General features: G+C 36.2%; 1 protein-coding gene across 1 annotated transcript in view; it reads left to right on the top strand.

The window, feature by feature from the left end:
- TTN (titin) overlaps window positions 1-15,537 on the top strand; it is a 278,672-nt gene that overhangs the window by 108,766 nt on the left and 154,369 nt on the right. The window contains 21 exon segments of the mRNA XM_043577187.1: window positions 79-105; window positions 565-624; window positions 917-1,000; window positions 2,664-2,732; window positions 3,719-3,766; window positions 4,891-5,295; window positions 5,732-5,791; window positions 6,201-6,278; window positions 6,440-6,517; window positions 7,119-7,205; window positions 7,441-7,521; window positions 8,497-8,580; window positions 8,978-9,061; window positions 11,070-11,153; window positions 11,380-11,460; window positions 11,605-11,685; window positions 11,855-11,938; window positions 12,187-12,288; window positions 12,715-12,822; window positions 14,845-14,925; window positions 15,335-15,412. Of these exon segments, the coding sequence (XP_043433122.1) occupies window positions 79-105; window positions 565-624; window positions 917-1,000; window positions 2,664-2,732; window positions 3,719-3,766; window positions 4,891-5,295; window positions 5,732-5,791; window positions 6,201-6,278; window positions 6,440-6,517; window positions 7,119-7,205; window positions 7,441-7,521; window positions 8,497-8,580; window positions 8,978-9,061; window positions 11,070-11,153; window positions 11,380-11,460; window positions 11,605-11,685; window positions 11,855-11,938; window positions 12,187-12,288; window positions 12,715-12,822; window positions 14,845-14,925; window positions 15,335-15,412 (1,944 nt within the window).

Here is a 15,537-nt window from a genome sequence, read left to right as displayed (position 1 = left end):
ACACTGCAATCTTTGAAACAAAGAAGCCTGCCCAGATGATTCTAAATACAAAAATGTCATTTTTTTTTTCTTTTGCAGAAATCAAACTTGAGATGAAGCCTCCTGGTAAGTTAAAAAAAAAAAAAGAAAGAAAAGAAAAGAAATCAACCCTTGTTCACCATATATTCAACATAATTTTGTAAATGATAGAAGCCAAACTGAAAAGTCTAAAAATATTTATTTTTTTAGTCCAATATTATTCAGTAAAATTATTTTCAGGAAATAAGATAAATGTTAGGCTTTGTGAGCTTGGGAAATTAGAGATAATAAGGTCTCATTTAGCTGGTATCTAGGATCATGCCAAAATTGTGTGGCCATAGAACAAAACCAGTTTTCACAGGGAATCAACCTGCCTATGTGGTTACTTACAAAAGAATTCTAATATCTCTCTATATTAGATTCTATATACAGGTGTCTGTAGATTAGATTCTGCTGTTGGAAATGCCTGACAAACACATCTTAGTTGTCTAATAAATATGTGTTGTTTCAATCCCTCGATGCTGATCATTAAATGTTCCTTTTCAGATATTCCTGACTCCAGGGTTCCAATCCCAACCATGCCTATCAGAGCAGTCCCTCCAGAAGGTAAGACCCAACACCACGACCCCTGGGCTTGCAGCAACAATTTTCTACCATTAGGAAATTAGCGATGCCAAACCACAGCAGAAAGCCAGAACACATCATATTCTTCACTGTATATTTAAAAATCAAAGCAGAAGAGTAGTAACAATTATAAATACATGCTATTTTTATTTTCTCTGGTTGATTAATTTATAGTATAACACCTTTGAGTACTGAAAGTAATGAATCAGACTTTTCATTATACTTCACACCAAATAAAAAACCAAACCATGATGATGGCATTTCTTTTCTTCAGAAATCCCTCCTACGGTTGTTCCTCCTATTCCTCTGTTGCTACCAACACCTGAAGAAAAGAAACCACCAGCAAAACGCATTGAAGGTATTTTATGTTATCTACCTAAATGTCAAAGTATATAGTTAATTATTGCAGACCTGGAAAATGTCGTCAAATGCAACATGTTGGCCCTCTAGTGGTCAACAGGTTGAATTGCCTTTCAAAATGTAAATTATTTACTTTCAATACTTTAAATATGTGTAAGACAGACATATGATTAAAACTATGAAAATAACCATCAAACCAAATGCAATGCTTGATATTAAAATATTTTATCTTAAAGGAATCACTTAAACATTAATGGCAAATTGATTTCATGTTTCTTATTATATATGTATATATATGTACAATATATTATATATAGTATATGTATATATATATATGTATATGTATATATACACGTGTATACATGTGTGTGTGTGTATATATATATATACATTATATATATTCCATTATATATATATATATATATATATATATATATATATATATATATAATGGAATTAATTTCTAGTGAAGTTCCTGAGGATAACCCATACTAGTTTATGGTCATGTTGCAAATTATAGTTTGTATTTTTTTCTCAATTACAATGTTAACGCCTTTTTAAAATTTGCTGTTTTGTTACAAAAATATGACTTAGAACATCTTTGATATATTCAATTTCTTTTTTCCTTAGCTAAGGAATGAGTTAACCGATAAAGAGCTCTTGAGTATGTCAGGGAATTTCCCTTTTCAAATACTTCAATAGACAAATTATGCTATTTGTCCCCCAAGCTATTCAACTAAATCAGTCAGCAGACTTCCTGGGACTTTCTAGAGTTCTGAAAGTTGAGAATTGCTGTCAGAATTCTCGCATCAGGAAAAAAATCTGCATGTCAAAACCAGATATTTCCATAGTCAGATTTTTGTGTAGCAGTTTCCAGCGTTTGGCATGCTAGTCCCCTAATATCTGCTACCATTGGTGTCAAGAGGTTGAGCTAGTTTTCAGCCAGCCTCAGGGAAACTATAGTAGACAAACAAAAAATGAAAAACTTCCAGTTTTGTGACGAATCCATCTCAATAACAAAAGCATTTTTATAACTTATATGAATAGTTAAGTATATTTCATCTACTTCTGAGAGCAAAGAAGAACAAGAATTAAAAATCATAAATTAAATTTCCATTTACATGTGTTGTCAGGAATAATAATCATAGCTAAATGAATGAGTCTTGGAATGATACTGTCAACATGGCTAAGTTTGACCACCCACTAAAATACGAGACCTTATTTTAAAAGTTAAAAACTGTGTTATTCATGAATATCAAAAGCTGTAATCAAGTTATGAGTAAGGGCCATGATCAAAGTATAATGTCAGCAACAACAAAGAATACTACTACAGTATCATAGATAGGACTTTTAATTTTACTAATTCACTTGTTCTTCTTTCTGACAAATTTAAAGTGCTCTTATCTAAGTGAAACAAAGTGAAAATGTGGACCTTTTCTATTTATGGTATCACAGGTTCATGGGCTCGGTGTTTTGAAAACTTGAACTGTAGACAGGCATAAAATCACCCTACATATTCTATCTCCATCCAAAAAACATTTTCTGCATTCTAGCACAAGACCTTTCTTAAACAAGGTATCTTGCAATAATGTTGCAAGATCTCATTACCATCAAAGCCTGGAAACATTTCACTTGTTTACCTCTGACATTCTTTTTTTTAGTGACCAAAAAAGCTGTGAAGAAAGATGCCAAAAAAGTTGTTGCAAAGCCCAAAGAAGAGGCACCTACAGGTATTATAATTAATTAATCAAAATTGAATGTTACTGCTTTTCTCCTGGTTAACAATTTTTAATGCCAAATAGTGGAGGCTGAGGAAGGTAAGAGTTTGAATTCACAAAATGGAACCTCTGCCTTCCCTCACTCACGCCCTCTTCTTGATTGAACTCAGTCCTTACTTTCTTTTCGTCAACTTTCTACTTTCTCCTTTTTTTCTTCCCCGTCCACCTGTGCCTGTGTCTGTCCATGGCACACAGCGGTAGCACCAGAGCTCTTGTTATCTCTGGATGGCACCTCCAGTCCCATGGCTGCTCTGGAGTAGGTTGTACCAATAGAAGGCCAAGGACTGGTGCTAATTTCAGTGGCTGTTCCAGCCCAACTCACAACCCTTCCTGGCTCATCTTGCTGCCAGTCCCTGAAGAAAAATAAAACACTTTTTGAAGGAGGATCAATTCAATTACTTCCATTTGTACCAAATCCTGGAAGTGTTTTAGGAGGGAGACTAGATAACTAAATTGAAGCAAATAGTTTTACCTATTTAACCAAGATTAGAGTAAGGAAGTCCTCCTGAAGGAAGGAGAGTCCAGGAGCACAAGGCACCATTCCCAGAGATGTTTCCCTGAGTGACCATTTGTGAAACATTATGGTATAAGAGGAAGCTCAAAAAGTGTGGATATTTTCTCAACTTCATTGTTAACTACTGAAAAAATGAAACACGCCTTATTTTCTGGCATTAGACTTATTGAATAGTCTCTTCATGTTTCATGTTCATTGAAATTGTTTTAAATCGACCTAAACTAGAATCAGAGTTCAGTCTTTCCCCATTTTTGTTAATATGGCATTGCCTAGCAATTCTGGTGGGCTAAATTTGGAAGTTATAAAGGCATTTAGTCTAGTAGTCACAGATAGTACAAATGACTAACAAAGCGCAGAGGATTGGTAAACATTAAATAATGCATGATCTAAAGATAAACGTATTTTCTATTCTTTTAAATTCCAGAGGTTGCCAAGAAGCCCCTGCCTCCTACTGCCTTAATTCCAGCAAAAGGTAAATGAAACGATATTGTTAAATATTTTTATTTACTCCTGAGATTTGCATCTCTGCTCTGGATTCTTTTTTTTTTTTTAATTTTTTTTTTCAACGTTTATTTATTTTTGGGACAGAGAGAGACAGAGCATGAACGGGGGAGGGGCAGAGAGAGAGGGAGACACAGAATTGGAAACGGGCTCCAGGCTCTGAGCCATCAGCCCAGAGCCCGGCGCGGGGCTCGAACTCGCGGACCGCAAGATCGTGACCTGGCTGAAGTCGGACGCTTAACCGACTGCGCCACCCAGGCGCCCCTGGATTCTTTTTTTAAATATGAGGCTTCTAGTTGATCATAAAGTTGTGGCATCTCCTCTGCCATATTCAAATTAGTACTAGAAATGACGATTTCCTATTGCTCCAGTCCCAGAAAGGGAATCAGAGGCGACGTTGATGCAGGCAGCCTCAGTGGAAACAGCAGTGGTGAGGGGTGGAAAGGGAGGCAGCATCCTTATTGTTTTAGTTGTAGTTAACACAAGTACTAAGGATCACGTAAACAATGTTAGCCTTCATTTTTTTTAAGCTGTTGTTATAAAAACAACTATTTGACTTGGTTACATAATTTTAAGTATCATCTTTACAAAACTGATAAGAGAGTCATATTCAACTATCAGAAATGTAGCTTTAAAATTAGAAATGTTTCTGAAAGAATAATTATAAACTTAAATAGAAGTTAACATTAAATATAAATTCCATTAAATGATCAAATGTTAAAATATCCTTGTGGGAAACCAGGGGCTTCGCAAACTGGAGGTCCTTTAGAACAATGGAGGGTGTGTCCATTTGATATTTACTGAATGCTGTTTTGTTCACACTGGAAAAATCCTCAAATTAAGAGTAGAGTGCATCTTGATACTCTTTATTGTGTTCCATAGTCAACAAAAATTTAAATGGATTCAACACACAGAAAATATGACAAATTATCGACATAACGCTGAGATCCAAACACTGATATTGTTTGACAACAGGCTTTGGTTTATGAAGTAATTGGATATGGATATAATTATGGATAATGGATATAATTAATATGCTAATATTGTCATTTGATGTATCATTCATTCATTCATTCATTCATTCATTCATTTTAGCTCCTGAAATTATCGATGTATCCTCCAAAGCGGAAGAAGTGAAGATAAAAACCATAACCAGAAAGAAAGAGGTTCAGAAAGAAAAAGAAGCTGTGTATGAGAAAAAGCGTGCCGTCTATGAGGAGAAGAGAGTTTTCATTGAATCTTTGGAAGAACCTTACGACGAACTAGAAGTGGAACCATACACAGAGCCATTTGAAGAACCTTATTATGAAGAACCAGATGAAGATTATGAGGAGACCAAGGTAGAAGCTAAAAGGGAGGTTCATGAGGAATGGGAAGAAGATTTCGAGGAAGGCCAGGAATACTATGAAAGGGAAGAAGGTTATGACGAAGGGGAGGAAGAGTGGGAAGAAACTTACCAAGAGAAAGAAGTAATTCAAGTGCAAAAGGAGGTTTACGAAGGTATGTATCAACTGGGCGCCTTTTGTTCTCCTTCTTCTCAGTTCCTCATATTTTCAATGTTGTTACCCTGATCTGTAATGGATATGAAATCAATGAAATGATCATTTAGGTCTTAAGGTTAGAAATTTTTAGAAACTTAATCTTTAAGTTTCTGTAATTATTTTCAGGCTTTGACATTATAAGCGGAAACATTCAGTCCTATTACTGAATTACGAGTGCTATTTTCTAATGCAGAAATTCAGGGTTTACTCCCACTACCTTGCTGCATCTCTGCTTGATCCTGCTTCGAAATCCAGCTGCAAGAGATCGTGTTTCCAATAACGATCCCAAACACAATACTTTCCATGATTATATATTCTGATTTCCTTTGCAATTGATACAAACTACTAGAACTCACCTATTTAAGCATCCCTTCTTATTCCTGTTTTTGTTAAAGAATCCCGTGAGAGAAAAGTTCCAGCAAAAGTGCCTGAAAAGAAAGCACCGCCTCCAAAAGGTATGTAATTGGAATTATTTAAGTAGATCAGAGCATCAACATCATTATCATGGCTTGTTTGGCAAAGATGTATAAACCACCAGTTCAATCCAATAGGCACAACTTCTTCTCTAAGCTTTATTGTATCAACGAATTTTTTTCCTAAGAATATCTAATTTATTTAATGCAAAATTTAAAAAGATAATAAAGAGATTATTATGATAAATATTTTTAAAAATAACCAAAATATTTGAAGTACAGGACCTTGTACTTAAAGTTCAGAGTACCAAACTTGTTTCTTTCTTTAAAATTATATACATATTATATATGCATGTAAACATATATACATACATATATGGATACATAGGGAGAAAGAGAGAATTTTAATAGAAATTCTAAAAGTACTGCAATTTCTTTAAAATGCTTGCAGTTATAAAGAAGCCAGTAGTTGAAAAAATTGAAAAGACTTCTCGAAGAATGGAGGAGGAGAAAGTTCAAATTACCAAAGGTATTATGATTTAAAACATTTCTAGTACCATGTACACACGTCGTCTGTTTACTGATGTATGTTCCCGTGTTAGTTATTTATATAATCATCTAAAGTATTTTTAAATTTTGTGCAAAGCCATATTCTTCACAATACAAATATATCTGTACATATTTTTTAAGTACCCGAAGTTTCAAAGAAGATTGTTCCACAAAAACCTTCTCGGACTCCAGTGCAGGAAGAAGTAATTGAAGTGAAAGGTATACATCTTTGTCTTTCCAGCTACAAGTTTTAAACATTTTTATTTATGTCTATGGATATGTGTACATATATTACTAAACAATTCACAAACCTGAAACTACCAACATGAAGACATGTTTATACAATATTTATTTTATGTCGAGTTGCACATAATGCATAACTTAAGGACATAATAACATTCCCTTTGTTTCTAATTTTGCTTTAAAATTACATAATTTTTTTTAATCTAAGGAAGGCTTTGTTTAATGAATAGTCTTCTAACTTTACTATGCAATGCATCCCATTGCATATAATATTCCCCATCCTCTTGTTCATGTGAAGAAACCGTAATGGATTTGGAAAAGCACCACATTATGTGTGAAGAAGTTGTGTCTATTTGATTCCCACTTAATAATGTTTGGTAAAGGCTGCATGGGTTGTTTGTCCTTATATATCAAAACATGATTTGTTTTCTTGTCAATACTGACTTTATTCTCAAGCTCTCATATTAACCCATTCGTTCTGTATCTAAAGACTTACACAGAGTATGTAATCTATGTATTTGATCTGGTATCTTGTCTTAGAAAAACAAATACTAAATGTAAAATGCTCTCTTTGAAGTCCCAGCTGTGCATACAAAGAAGATGGTTATTTCACAAGAAGAGATGTTCTTTGCTTCTCACACAGAGGAGGAAGTGTCAGTCACAGGTATAAGGCACATTTGAATTTGGGGGCTCAGATGGAAGGGCGTCAGATGAATTTTTATCCCTCTTCTTTTTACCTAACTTGTGATTCCATAGGCATCTCTGTCTCCTTGTAGCTCTCTGTCATCTTTTCATTGCACATTGTCTCTGTTTTAATTCGTATTTCAATATTCTTTGTAAATTATAATTACCTCCCACAATATGGCACACCAGTAATTAAAATGTACATTTTTTTAAAGTCCCTGAGGTACAAAGGAAAACTGTTACTGAAGAGAAAATTCATGTTGCTGTTTCCAAAAAGACTGAGCCTCCACCTAAAGGTATTAGTGATTCCTTCTAAGTTTAAAATCTTTTAAAATTTCCATAGCAGATCCAAGCATCCGGACATGTTAATATTGCATAATGGATTTGGTCACACGGTCAGCAGACCTATGGCCACTGTGTACAATGGACATTACAGGGGGATGGGAGACCATGAGGAGCACACAAGAGAGAGGAATGAGCATAAATGGAAACTCTGTTCTCTGCTTCAGAGACCTTACAATCTAGCGACCAGCTTTTTGGAAATAGAGATTTGATGTCCTGGAGCCAGCTCATGCCAACTCCCCCAGAGCTGATGGTTAAGTTTCAGGGATGCTGCGACCCAGTGTGCACTACCTCCATGACTGAAAGTTAAACTATATGAACTTACAATTAAACAAATTATATTAAAAACCATGATCATAGTTAAAACTCTCTGCTTCCACTTTTACTGCACTTTATTATTATTATCTCTGTCTCTGAGGTTGTTTCCATCTATTGTGCCTACGTAGTCAAAGTACTGGATTGCGGTGAGCAACTGCACATCTCTTCCCAACTCCATGACAATGTCACCATGCTCAGTAGCCAGGGAGGGAGTGTTTACACCATCACAGAAATTGGAAAATGGCAGCTGCTACAAATTAGGGCTCCCCTTCCCCCATACCCCCTCCCCAAATCGTTACATATTTAGGATACAAAAACTATTTAAGATAATCTAATGCAATCATTATAATGCAGTCACTTTGTACATGTAAAGTTTCTAAGACTGGCATCTGGGGCACTTTCTAGGAAAGTGGAGGCTCCTGCAGTCCAGTCGAAGGTGACTAACAGCCACATTTTCAGTTCCCTTCACACTCGTTTCTCACGTAGAAGTTTCTTGCATTCGTTTGTCATAAAAGAGAAATGTCTACACTTTATTTTAACACTACCTTGCAACCACATATACCTTGTTGTAAAAACACAAGATTTCTCAAAAATGGCACTCTTTTTTAAAGTCCCTGAGCCACCTAAGAAACCAGTCCCAGAAGAAGTGGTTGCTGTTCCCGTTCCTAAAAAGGTGGAGCCCCCACCAGCCAAAGGTAGAATAATATTTTGGGGAAAAAATTTCTCCATGTCTGTCGTTTTTTTTTTTTTTGTATCTTTTTCTATGGGATCTGTGTATTAACGAAACAGCATCTGTCAACCATTTGTAATGTATTTAGTTCTGTGTATGTTTATTTCATTAATTGTGGTAATGTATTATACAAGTATCAGTAACATTTAGACCATACTAACTGGGTCTTTGTTTCATGGAATGTATGTAGTGTCTCTATGGTACTGATTTATTTAGCATACATTTCTACCACAAGTAGAGCATGTTTAATTACTTCCTAAATTCTTACACTCTTACTGAGGATTTATGCTTTAGTATAATCTTAAATGTCTCAGAAGGAGACTCGAATTCTCAACATTGTTTCAACAATGGTATCTTTAAAGTTCCTGAAGTTCCCAAGAAACCTGTGCCAGAGGAGAAAAAGCCCGTTCCTGTACCCAAAAAGGAACCTGCTGCTCCCCCAAAAGGTACACCAGAACTGATCATGGGGCAACCCTTTGCCTCAAATGCCAGTCTTTTGTTTTATGTGGTCTTCAACCGCATGCTATGCTGTCTTAGTATTTTGTGTCTTTTAGATGCCCCTTGTGTTTTTCATTTGCTTACCACCTTCCAGGGCTGTACTCTTGGCATGCATTATTTATGACACTGAACATCCCAAAGACATCACCAAAGTGTTCTTAAAAGAAGTAACTATGTCAAACTGCTGTCTTAAATTTTTAATATCTTTCCTGTCTCAGAGAAAGAAGAAATTTTGTGAAACTTGTATTCAGCAGGCGTGTTTGGAAGAAAAACTCTTTCACCCCTTATATATGGGATGTTTTTCTTAATACAAAACACTTCCATGAGTTATAATGAGAGACAAAGAGTAGCAACCTTCTGACGGTGTTTGGCAGAACTGAATATTAACTAGACAAAGATTGTACAATGCTGCTAGTAACTGTCAGTCTTCTGAAAAGTCCATAGTGGTGAGTCTAGAATAGTGGGAAACATTGTTTTTCGACATGTACTTTCACCGTGTTTCCCGACTTTAATTGAATGTCAGTATTTGCCATAAATGTTACGATTATCTATTACCTAGTCAGAGGCCTTTTGGTCTAGGTATGTTTGGATTCGATGTGTTAATCCTTTACTTTGCTTTTGAATTTGGTTTGTTTTGTGGGGGTGGGTGGTGGTATAAGACAGACTTTATGGATGCAGTGAAACTACAGACTGCACACATCTGGTCTGTTACAGAGAGATTCAGCAAGAATTCAGTAGCATCCAATTTAGGCTTACTGAAATCATCATGTTCCCATTTTGCCTGACTTCCATTGTCCAGTTTCTTCCTGAATCAAATCTGTTTCTCCTCTTTCTCAAACTCTTGACTGTTTCAGAATTCTGGGTCTTTTTTTTTTTAATCGAATGATTTGTAAAATGATTTCTGATTATCTAATCATTAAAATATAATGAGTATATGAAGATAAAATATATTAAAAGATCATATTACTAAAACCAATACTCATACCAAAGCCACTTGATCACTCCTGAAGGAGACACAGAGACATGTCTCACCATTGAAATAAATACACATAGTAACATATATAGATATGCATAAACACCCATATATAGATAATATATACAGACAGAAATGTGTATCTGTATAATTACATCGAGATGTTACAAATGCAAGTAGAGAAGTGCAGGAGTTCACAAAAACTGCTATCCTGTTTGAAATGGAAACAATTATTGCTGGTAATGCATCCTGTTAAAATAAAATACATCTGCTGGTTAAAAATTCCACACCATCAACACTTAGATAAACTAAACTGTTGTTAACCTTTTTGGGTCAGAGATCCTTTTGAAAACAATGAAGCCTCTTAGAGAAAAGAATATATGCACATACCCACAAAATTTCACACACAGAGCTCCCAAAGCCATTGACACATGGATATCAGATGGAGAAGCCAATTTACTCTAGAATGAGTGTTTCCTGATTTTTCAACACACTACGGTTGCATCAAAAACAAACAAAATCAGAAGAGAGATGGGAAAAAAATGCTAACATGTAGATACAATTATTCTAAATATGTCTTAGTCTAAGATAGTCTTAGATAAATTAACTCCATTGTCATTATGGATTCCATTTCTCCATACAAAACATCACGACACTTTGCTATATTCTATATCTACACACTATATTGTTTGTGTAGTCACTGGTTTGTTTTATCAAAAGCATACCGATATGTAAATAAGTTATGTACATATCTTTTTGTGTATATAACTCACTTTTAATTGCTTGAATGCTTCTGTAACACTACTTGTGGCATTTATCACATCATGACCTTTGTAACATTATAGTCTAATTTTCTGTGTTATTTTGCCAATACATCGAAACTCTATAACATTAATTAACTACTAAAGATTTGTGTATGTGCCTATGTCCATTCATAAAAGGGGTATATGTCTGAACTAATGTTCTGTTTAAAAAACTTTAAGTCCCAGAGGTGCCAAAGAAACCGGTCCCTGAAGAAAAGATTCCTGTTCCTGTCGCAAAGAAAAAGGAAGTTCCACCAGCTAAAGGTACAGTGTCTTGCGTGGTAAAGGAGCCCTATTTTTATGTCTTGAGTACAAAACACTTTTGTGTTTCCTTATGTGTTCAGTTACTTTAATTCAAAATGAGTGTTTTATGGTGTGAGTAATAATTCAACAAAGTGCCTGTCCACCTGCCTACTCTTTTACAAAATAGCTGTAAATTAGCTACTTGGGAAAATATAAATTCATTTCTAAAAATTCATGTCTTTTCAAGTTCCTGAAGTACAGAAGAGGGTTGTCACAGAAGAAAAAATAACCATTGTTACTCAAAGAGAAGAATCTCCACCACCAGCAGGTACTTAATTCCATCTTCATAAATAACCTTGTCTTTCCTTGAGGCTTCTTTAATTGCATGTCTTCTTTCATGGGCATGCCAATTCTGTGTTGCTCATTTATTTTGCCGTTCTGGGAATTTTAAAATCAAATACTATTCTTTAAGTGCCAGAAATACCAAAGAAGAAAGTTCCTGAAGAAAAAAGACCCATTCCTCAAAAAGAGGAAGAAGTTCCACCACCAAAAGGTATCGCCTCTCTCTCTTTCCAAGAACCATCTTACATAATATTATGTGACAAGGCAAATGATAGTTTTGTTAGTTCTGTGATATTGAGTGCATTGTGGGTGTATATCTGTGTTTGGGGTTGGCCTTCGGTGAGATGACTCTGAGGTTCTAAAAGTACATGTTTCTAAAGTGCCAGCTCTACGTAAGAAACCCGTCCCTGAAGAAAAAGTTCCTGTGCCAGTTCCTGTCGCTAAGAAAGCTCCTCCTCCCCGAGGTAGGATTTGACAAAAATCTTTTAGCTTGTGAATTCTTCCTTTGTTCCATCACGTGTCTTTCTGCGTGACCCTCTGTCTCTCTTCTGATTGAATTGTTAAGTGTACATCCTTGTGATATGTTACGTAACTTGTTTTCCCATTGTGTTAGTGAGAACGGTATATTGTGTATTTATTACCCAAACTCCTAGGGAGAGAAAATTATTAAGATTCTTAAAATTTAAACTTCAACTTTAATGCTTTTTTAAAGCTGAAGTTTCTAAGAAAACTGTGGTAGAAGAAAAAAGATTTGCTGCCGAAGAAAAACTATCTGTTGCAGTTCCTCAAAGAGTGGAAGTCATGCGACATGAAGGTATATAATCAGAAGTGAGGGGGGAAATGGGTGTGTGTGTTTCCTCAATGTCCTTCTTTCCAGATGTGACTGTTTACCTTACAAGTTGTCCTTATCGGTGTCTACATGCCATAGCTTTCTGAGACTGAGTCTTTTGTGTCTGCATTGGTCCTAAATCATTCCAAGACAGTGAATGGGGTGCTGAAAATGTGATAATTGTCCAAAGTGGCCACACTTGGACATCATCTGAATGTTCTTCTCAGTCTTGGGCTGTACTGTTCTCTTATCTTAAATCAGCTCTCACTTCCATGTAATGAGGGAAGCACTATGAAGCCATGCCCTCAGCAGAGAGAAGGACCATTATCTATCTGTAGGGAACATATGGCTATTACCAGTATTTCAGGAGACTAAATTTAAATTAAATATTATCTTTTAAAATATCTGCAGAGGAGGAGTGGAGTTATTCAGCAGAAGAGGAAAGAGTGTCCGTTTCAGTTTATAGAGAAGAGGAAAGAGAGGAGGAGGAGGAGGAAGTGGAAGTTACAGAATATGAAGGTAAACAATGCCCTGATCCAGAGATGATCTGGAGTCTTGATGGGCTGTTTTCTTTCACAGATTGTTTCTCAGATTAATGAAAGTGACACAAATTCAGTGAGCATCTGTGGGCCTCATTAGATGTATCTGTTGATCAAAACGCAAGATTCAGGAGCAGGGCTTAGAGTAAACATCCAATGTATTTCTTGTCCATCCTCTCTTACTTGGCTATAGGTAAGGGGGAGAGAAAAGGCTTCATATTTATAGGTTACTCATGGTGCACGTATCGCCATACACATGTATCCTTTCAGTAGACAGGACTCGATTTCAGCACGGTGGGCTAGCATAAACTTCACCTGGTAGTCTAATGTCTAAAACATGGGTAACATAAAGCAGTGTTGATAGCACAACTCACAGTTTTTAAATGAATAAGAAATTGTGTTATTATATTCCAGAAGTCAAGGCCATGTTTGATAGTGAAGCACTGAACACATAGGCTTTTCTTATATTTCATGTGTGGAGAAAACAATGACGTAATATCTTTGATTGAATTAACTATTCAGATGTCCCCATACCTATAATGCTAGTTCTCTATTGCTTCATAAGGATTGAACAATAAGCTTTATTTCAGTCCTTTTCAATGAGTAAGATACCACTAGGTTTACTGTTAAAGTGCAGCACCCTGGCTGAAGCTATATATCTGAAAGAACTTCCTTGAGAAAGTTCCGACATAGCTCTGCTTTAAAGAAAAATCAGTAAGCTCTGTAACAAATTGACCCTTTTTCTAATAAAAAGATAAATAGAATTCTATATGTAGATGCCCTTGAGAGTGCATTTCTGGCTAATAAATGTGCCCCACTTCTTACATAAAATTCCCAGGGGCAATCATAACAGAATGGCTTGGAGCAGAGCAAGACGGGACATGAGTCCCAAGAGGAAGCCCACCGGTTCTGTTGTGCTTCCTGGGAAAGGCCATGGTGTTGGGTGTAAGTCAGGAATCTAATAGATCAAAGAGGGTCCCATCCCTTTTAGACATGTTTGGGAAACCAAACATAACATGTGTATAAAGAAAGCTCTCGGGGCGCCTGGGTGGCTGAGTCGGTTAAGCGGCTGACTTCGGCTCAGGTCATGATCTCGCGGTCCGTGAGTTCGGGCCCCACGTTGGGCTCTGTGCTGACAGCTCAGAGCCTGGAGCCTGTTTCAGATTCTGTGTCTCCCTCTCTCTGACCCTCCCCCATTCATGCTCTATCTCTGTCTCAAAAATAAATAAACGTTAAAAAAAAAAAGAAAGTTCTCACTGCATGAATCTGATTTCAACTTTTGACAGTACACATTATAAATCTCTTTCTGTATATGGACTCTAGTTAAAAAGAGAGATGTTCTATGATGTTCTTAAGTTTTCATTAAGCCTGGAAGATTTAGGGAGAGGATGGGTAGTCTGTTAAGTTGGCTTTTAGTGTAAAGAGATGTGTCTATAACTAGATTCTATTCTATAATTAATACTATACACATAGATTCAAAAATCATATCACCTGTCTCTTCTACCATACCTGTCCCCACAAAGATGGAAAAAAATACACCACCCAGTTTCCAAGTCCTCAGTAGGTTTTTCATATGTAATACAGGCTTTTTTATAAACCCATTTATGATTCCTCAAGTGTATGTTTCTGCCCTGAAGCCTTCAAACCTAGAGTGCTCTGTTATTTTTGAAACCTATCTTCAAATGCTTGTGTTCTTATTAATTTAGCCACTAGGATTGTTTTTTATGTCGTGTACTTGTCCTGTTCTTCCTGTGAATACAAGCATTATTATCTTTATGATACACTTGAAAATTAAATTATTGAAACTTATTTTTCACATGCTTCATTGAGGCACATGCTTTGACTAAAATGCACTTCTTTGGGTATCTTAAATGGGAACAATCGGGGGTCTGGCACGTGTTAAACTTTTTATTATTTTAATTGCTCTTTGAAGTAATAAATTACAGCTGAAGTTAAACTTGAAAAGCACTACAACTTTTCTTTAAAACTGATGTCTTTAAAGTGATGGAAGAGCCTGAGGAATATGTCGTGGAAGAAAAGATGCACATTATTTCTAAGAGAGTGGAGGCCGAACCTGCCGAAGGTACACCGACTCTTGTGTTAATTTGAGCCCCACGTGTGTTTGGCTTGTCCCATTCTTTATGTCCTCTTGTGGTTAGTTTATCACTTGCATTGCAAGTATTGATAGCCATCACGTCTAGGTAAAAAGATTCCATATATTTTTATCGAAAAGAAATCTGGGGGCACCTGGGTGGCTCAGTCACTTAAGCACCTGACTGTTGGTTTCAGCTCAGGTCATGATCTCATGGTTTGTGAGACTGAGCCCCACATTGGGCTCTGCACTGACAGCACAGAGTCTGCTCGGATTCTCTGTCTCCCTCTCTCTTTGCACCTCCCCATTTGTGTGCTCTCTCTCTTTCAAAAATAAATAAACAGTTTAAAAAAAAAGGAATCTGGGCATTTCTACACGTGTATTTTGTAATCTTTTCAAGTGCTTGAGAAGCATGAGAAGAAGATTGTGCTGAAACCGAAAATTCCTGCTAAGGTAGAGGAGCCTCCACCAGCTGAAGGTATAGTTCTCTCTCAAAGAATATGATACCCTTTGCTTTAATAGCTATAAAGCCTCTGAGGACTGCCTGAATGTTTTCCTCACACGTGTATCAACATCTTTGCTGATTCAGTCATTAATGTTTGT

The sequence above is a fragment of the Prionailurus bengalensis genome, chromosome C1, assembly GCF_016509475.1.
Source record: "Prionailurus bengalensis isolate Pbe53 chromosome C1, Fcat_Pben_1.1_paternal_pri, whole genome shotgun sequence".
NCBI classification, from domain to species: domain Eukaryota; kingdom Metazoa; phylum Chordata; class Mammalia; order Carnivora; family Felidae; genus Prionailurus; species Prionailurus bengalensis.
The sequence above is the reverse complement of the archived record's forward strand: the minus strand, read 5'-3'. Positions and strand labels throughout refer to the sequence as shown.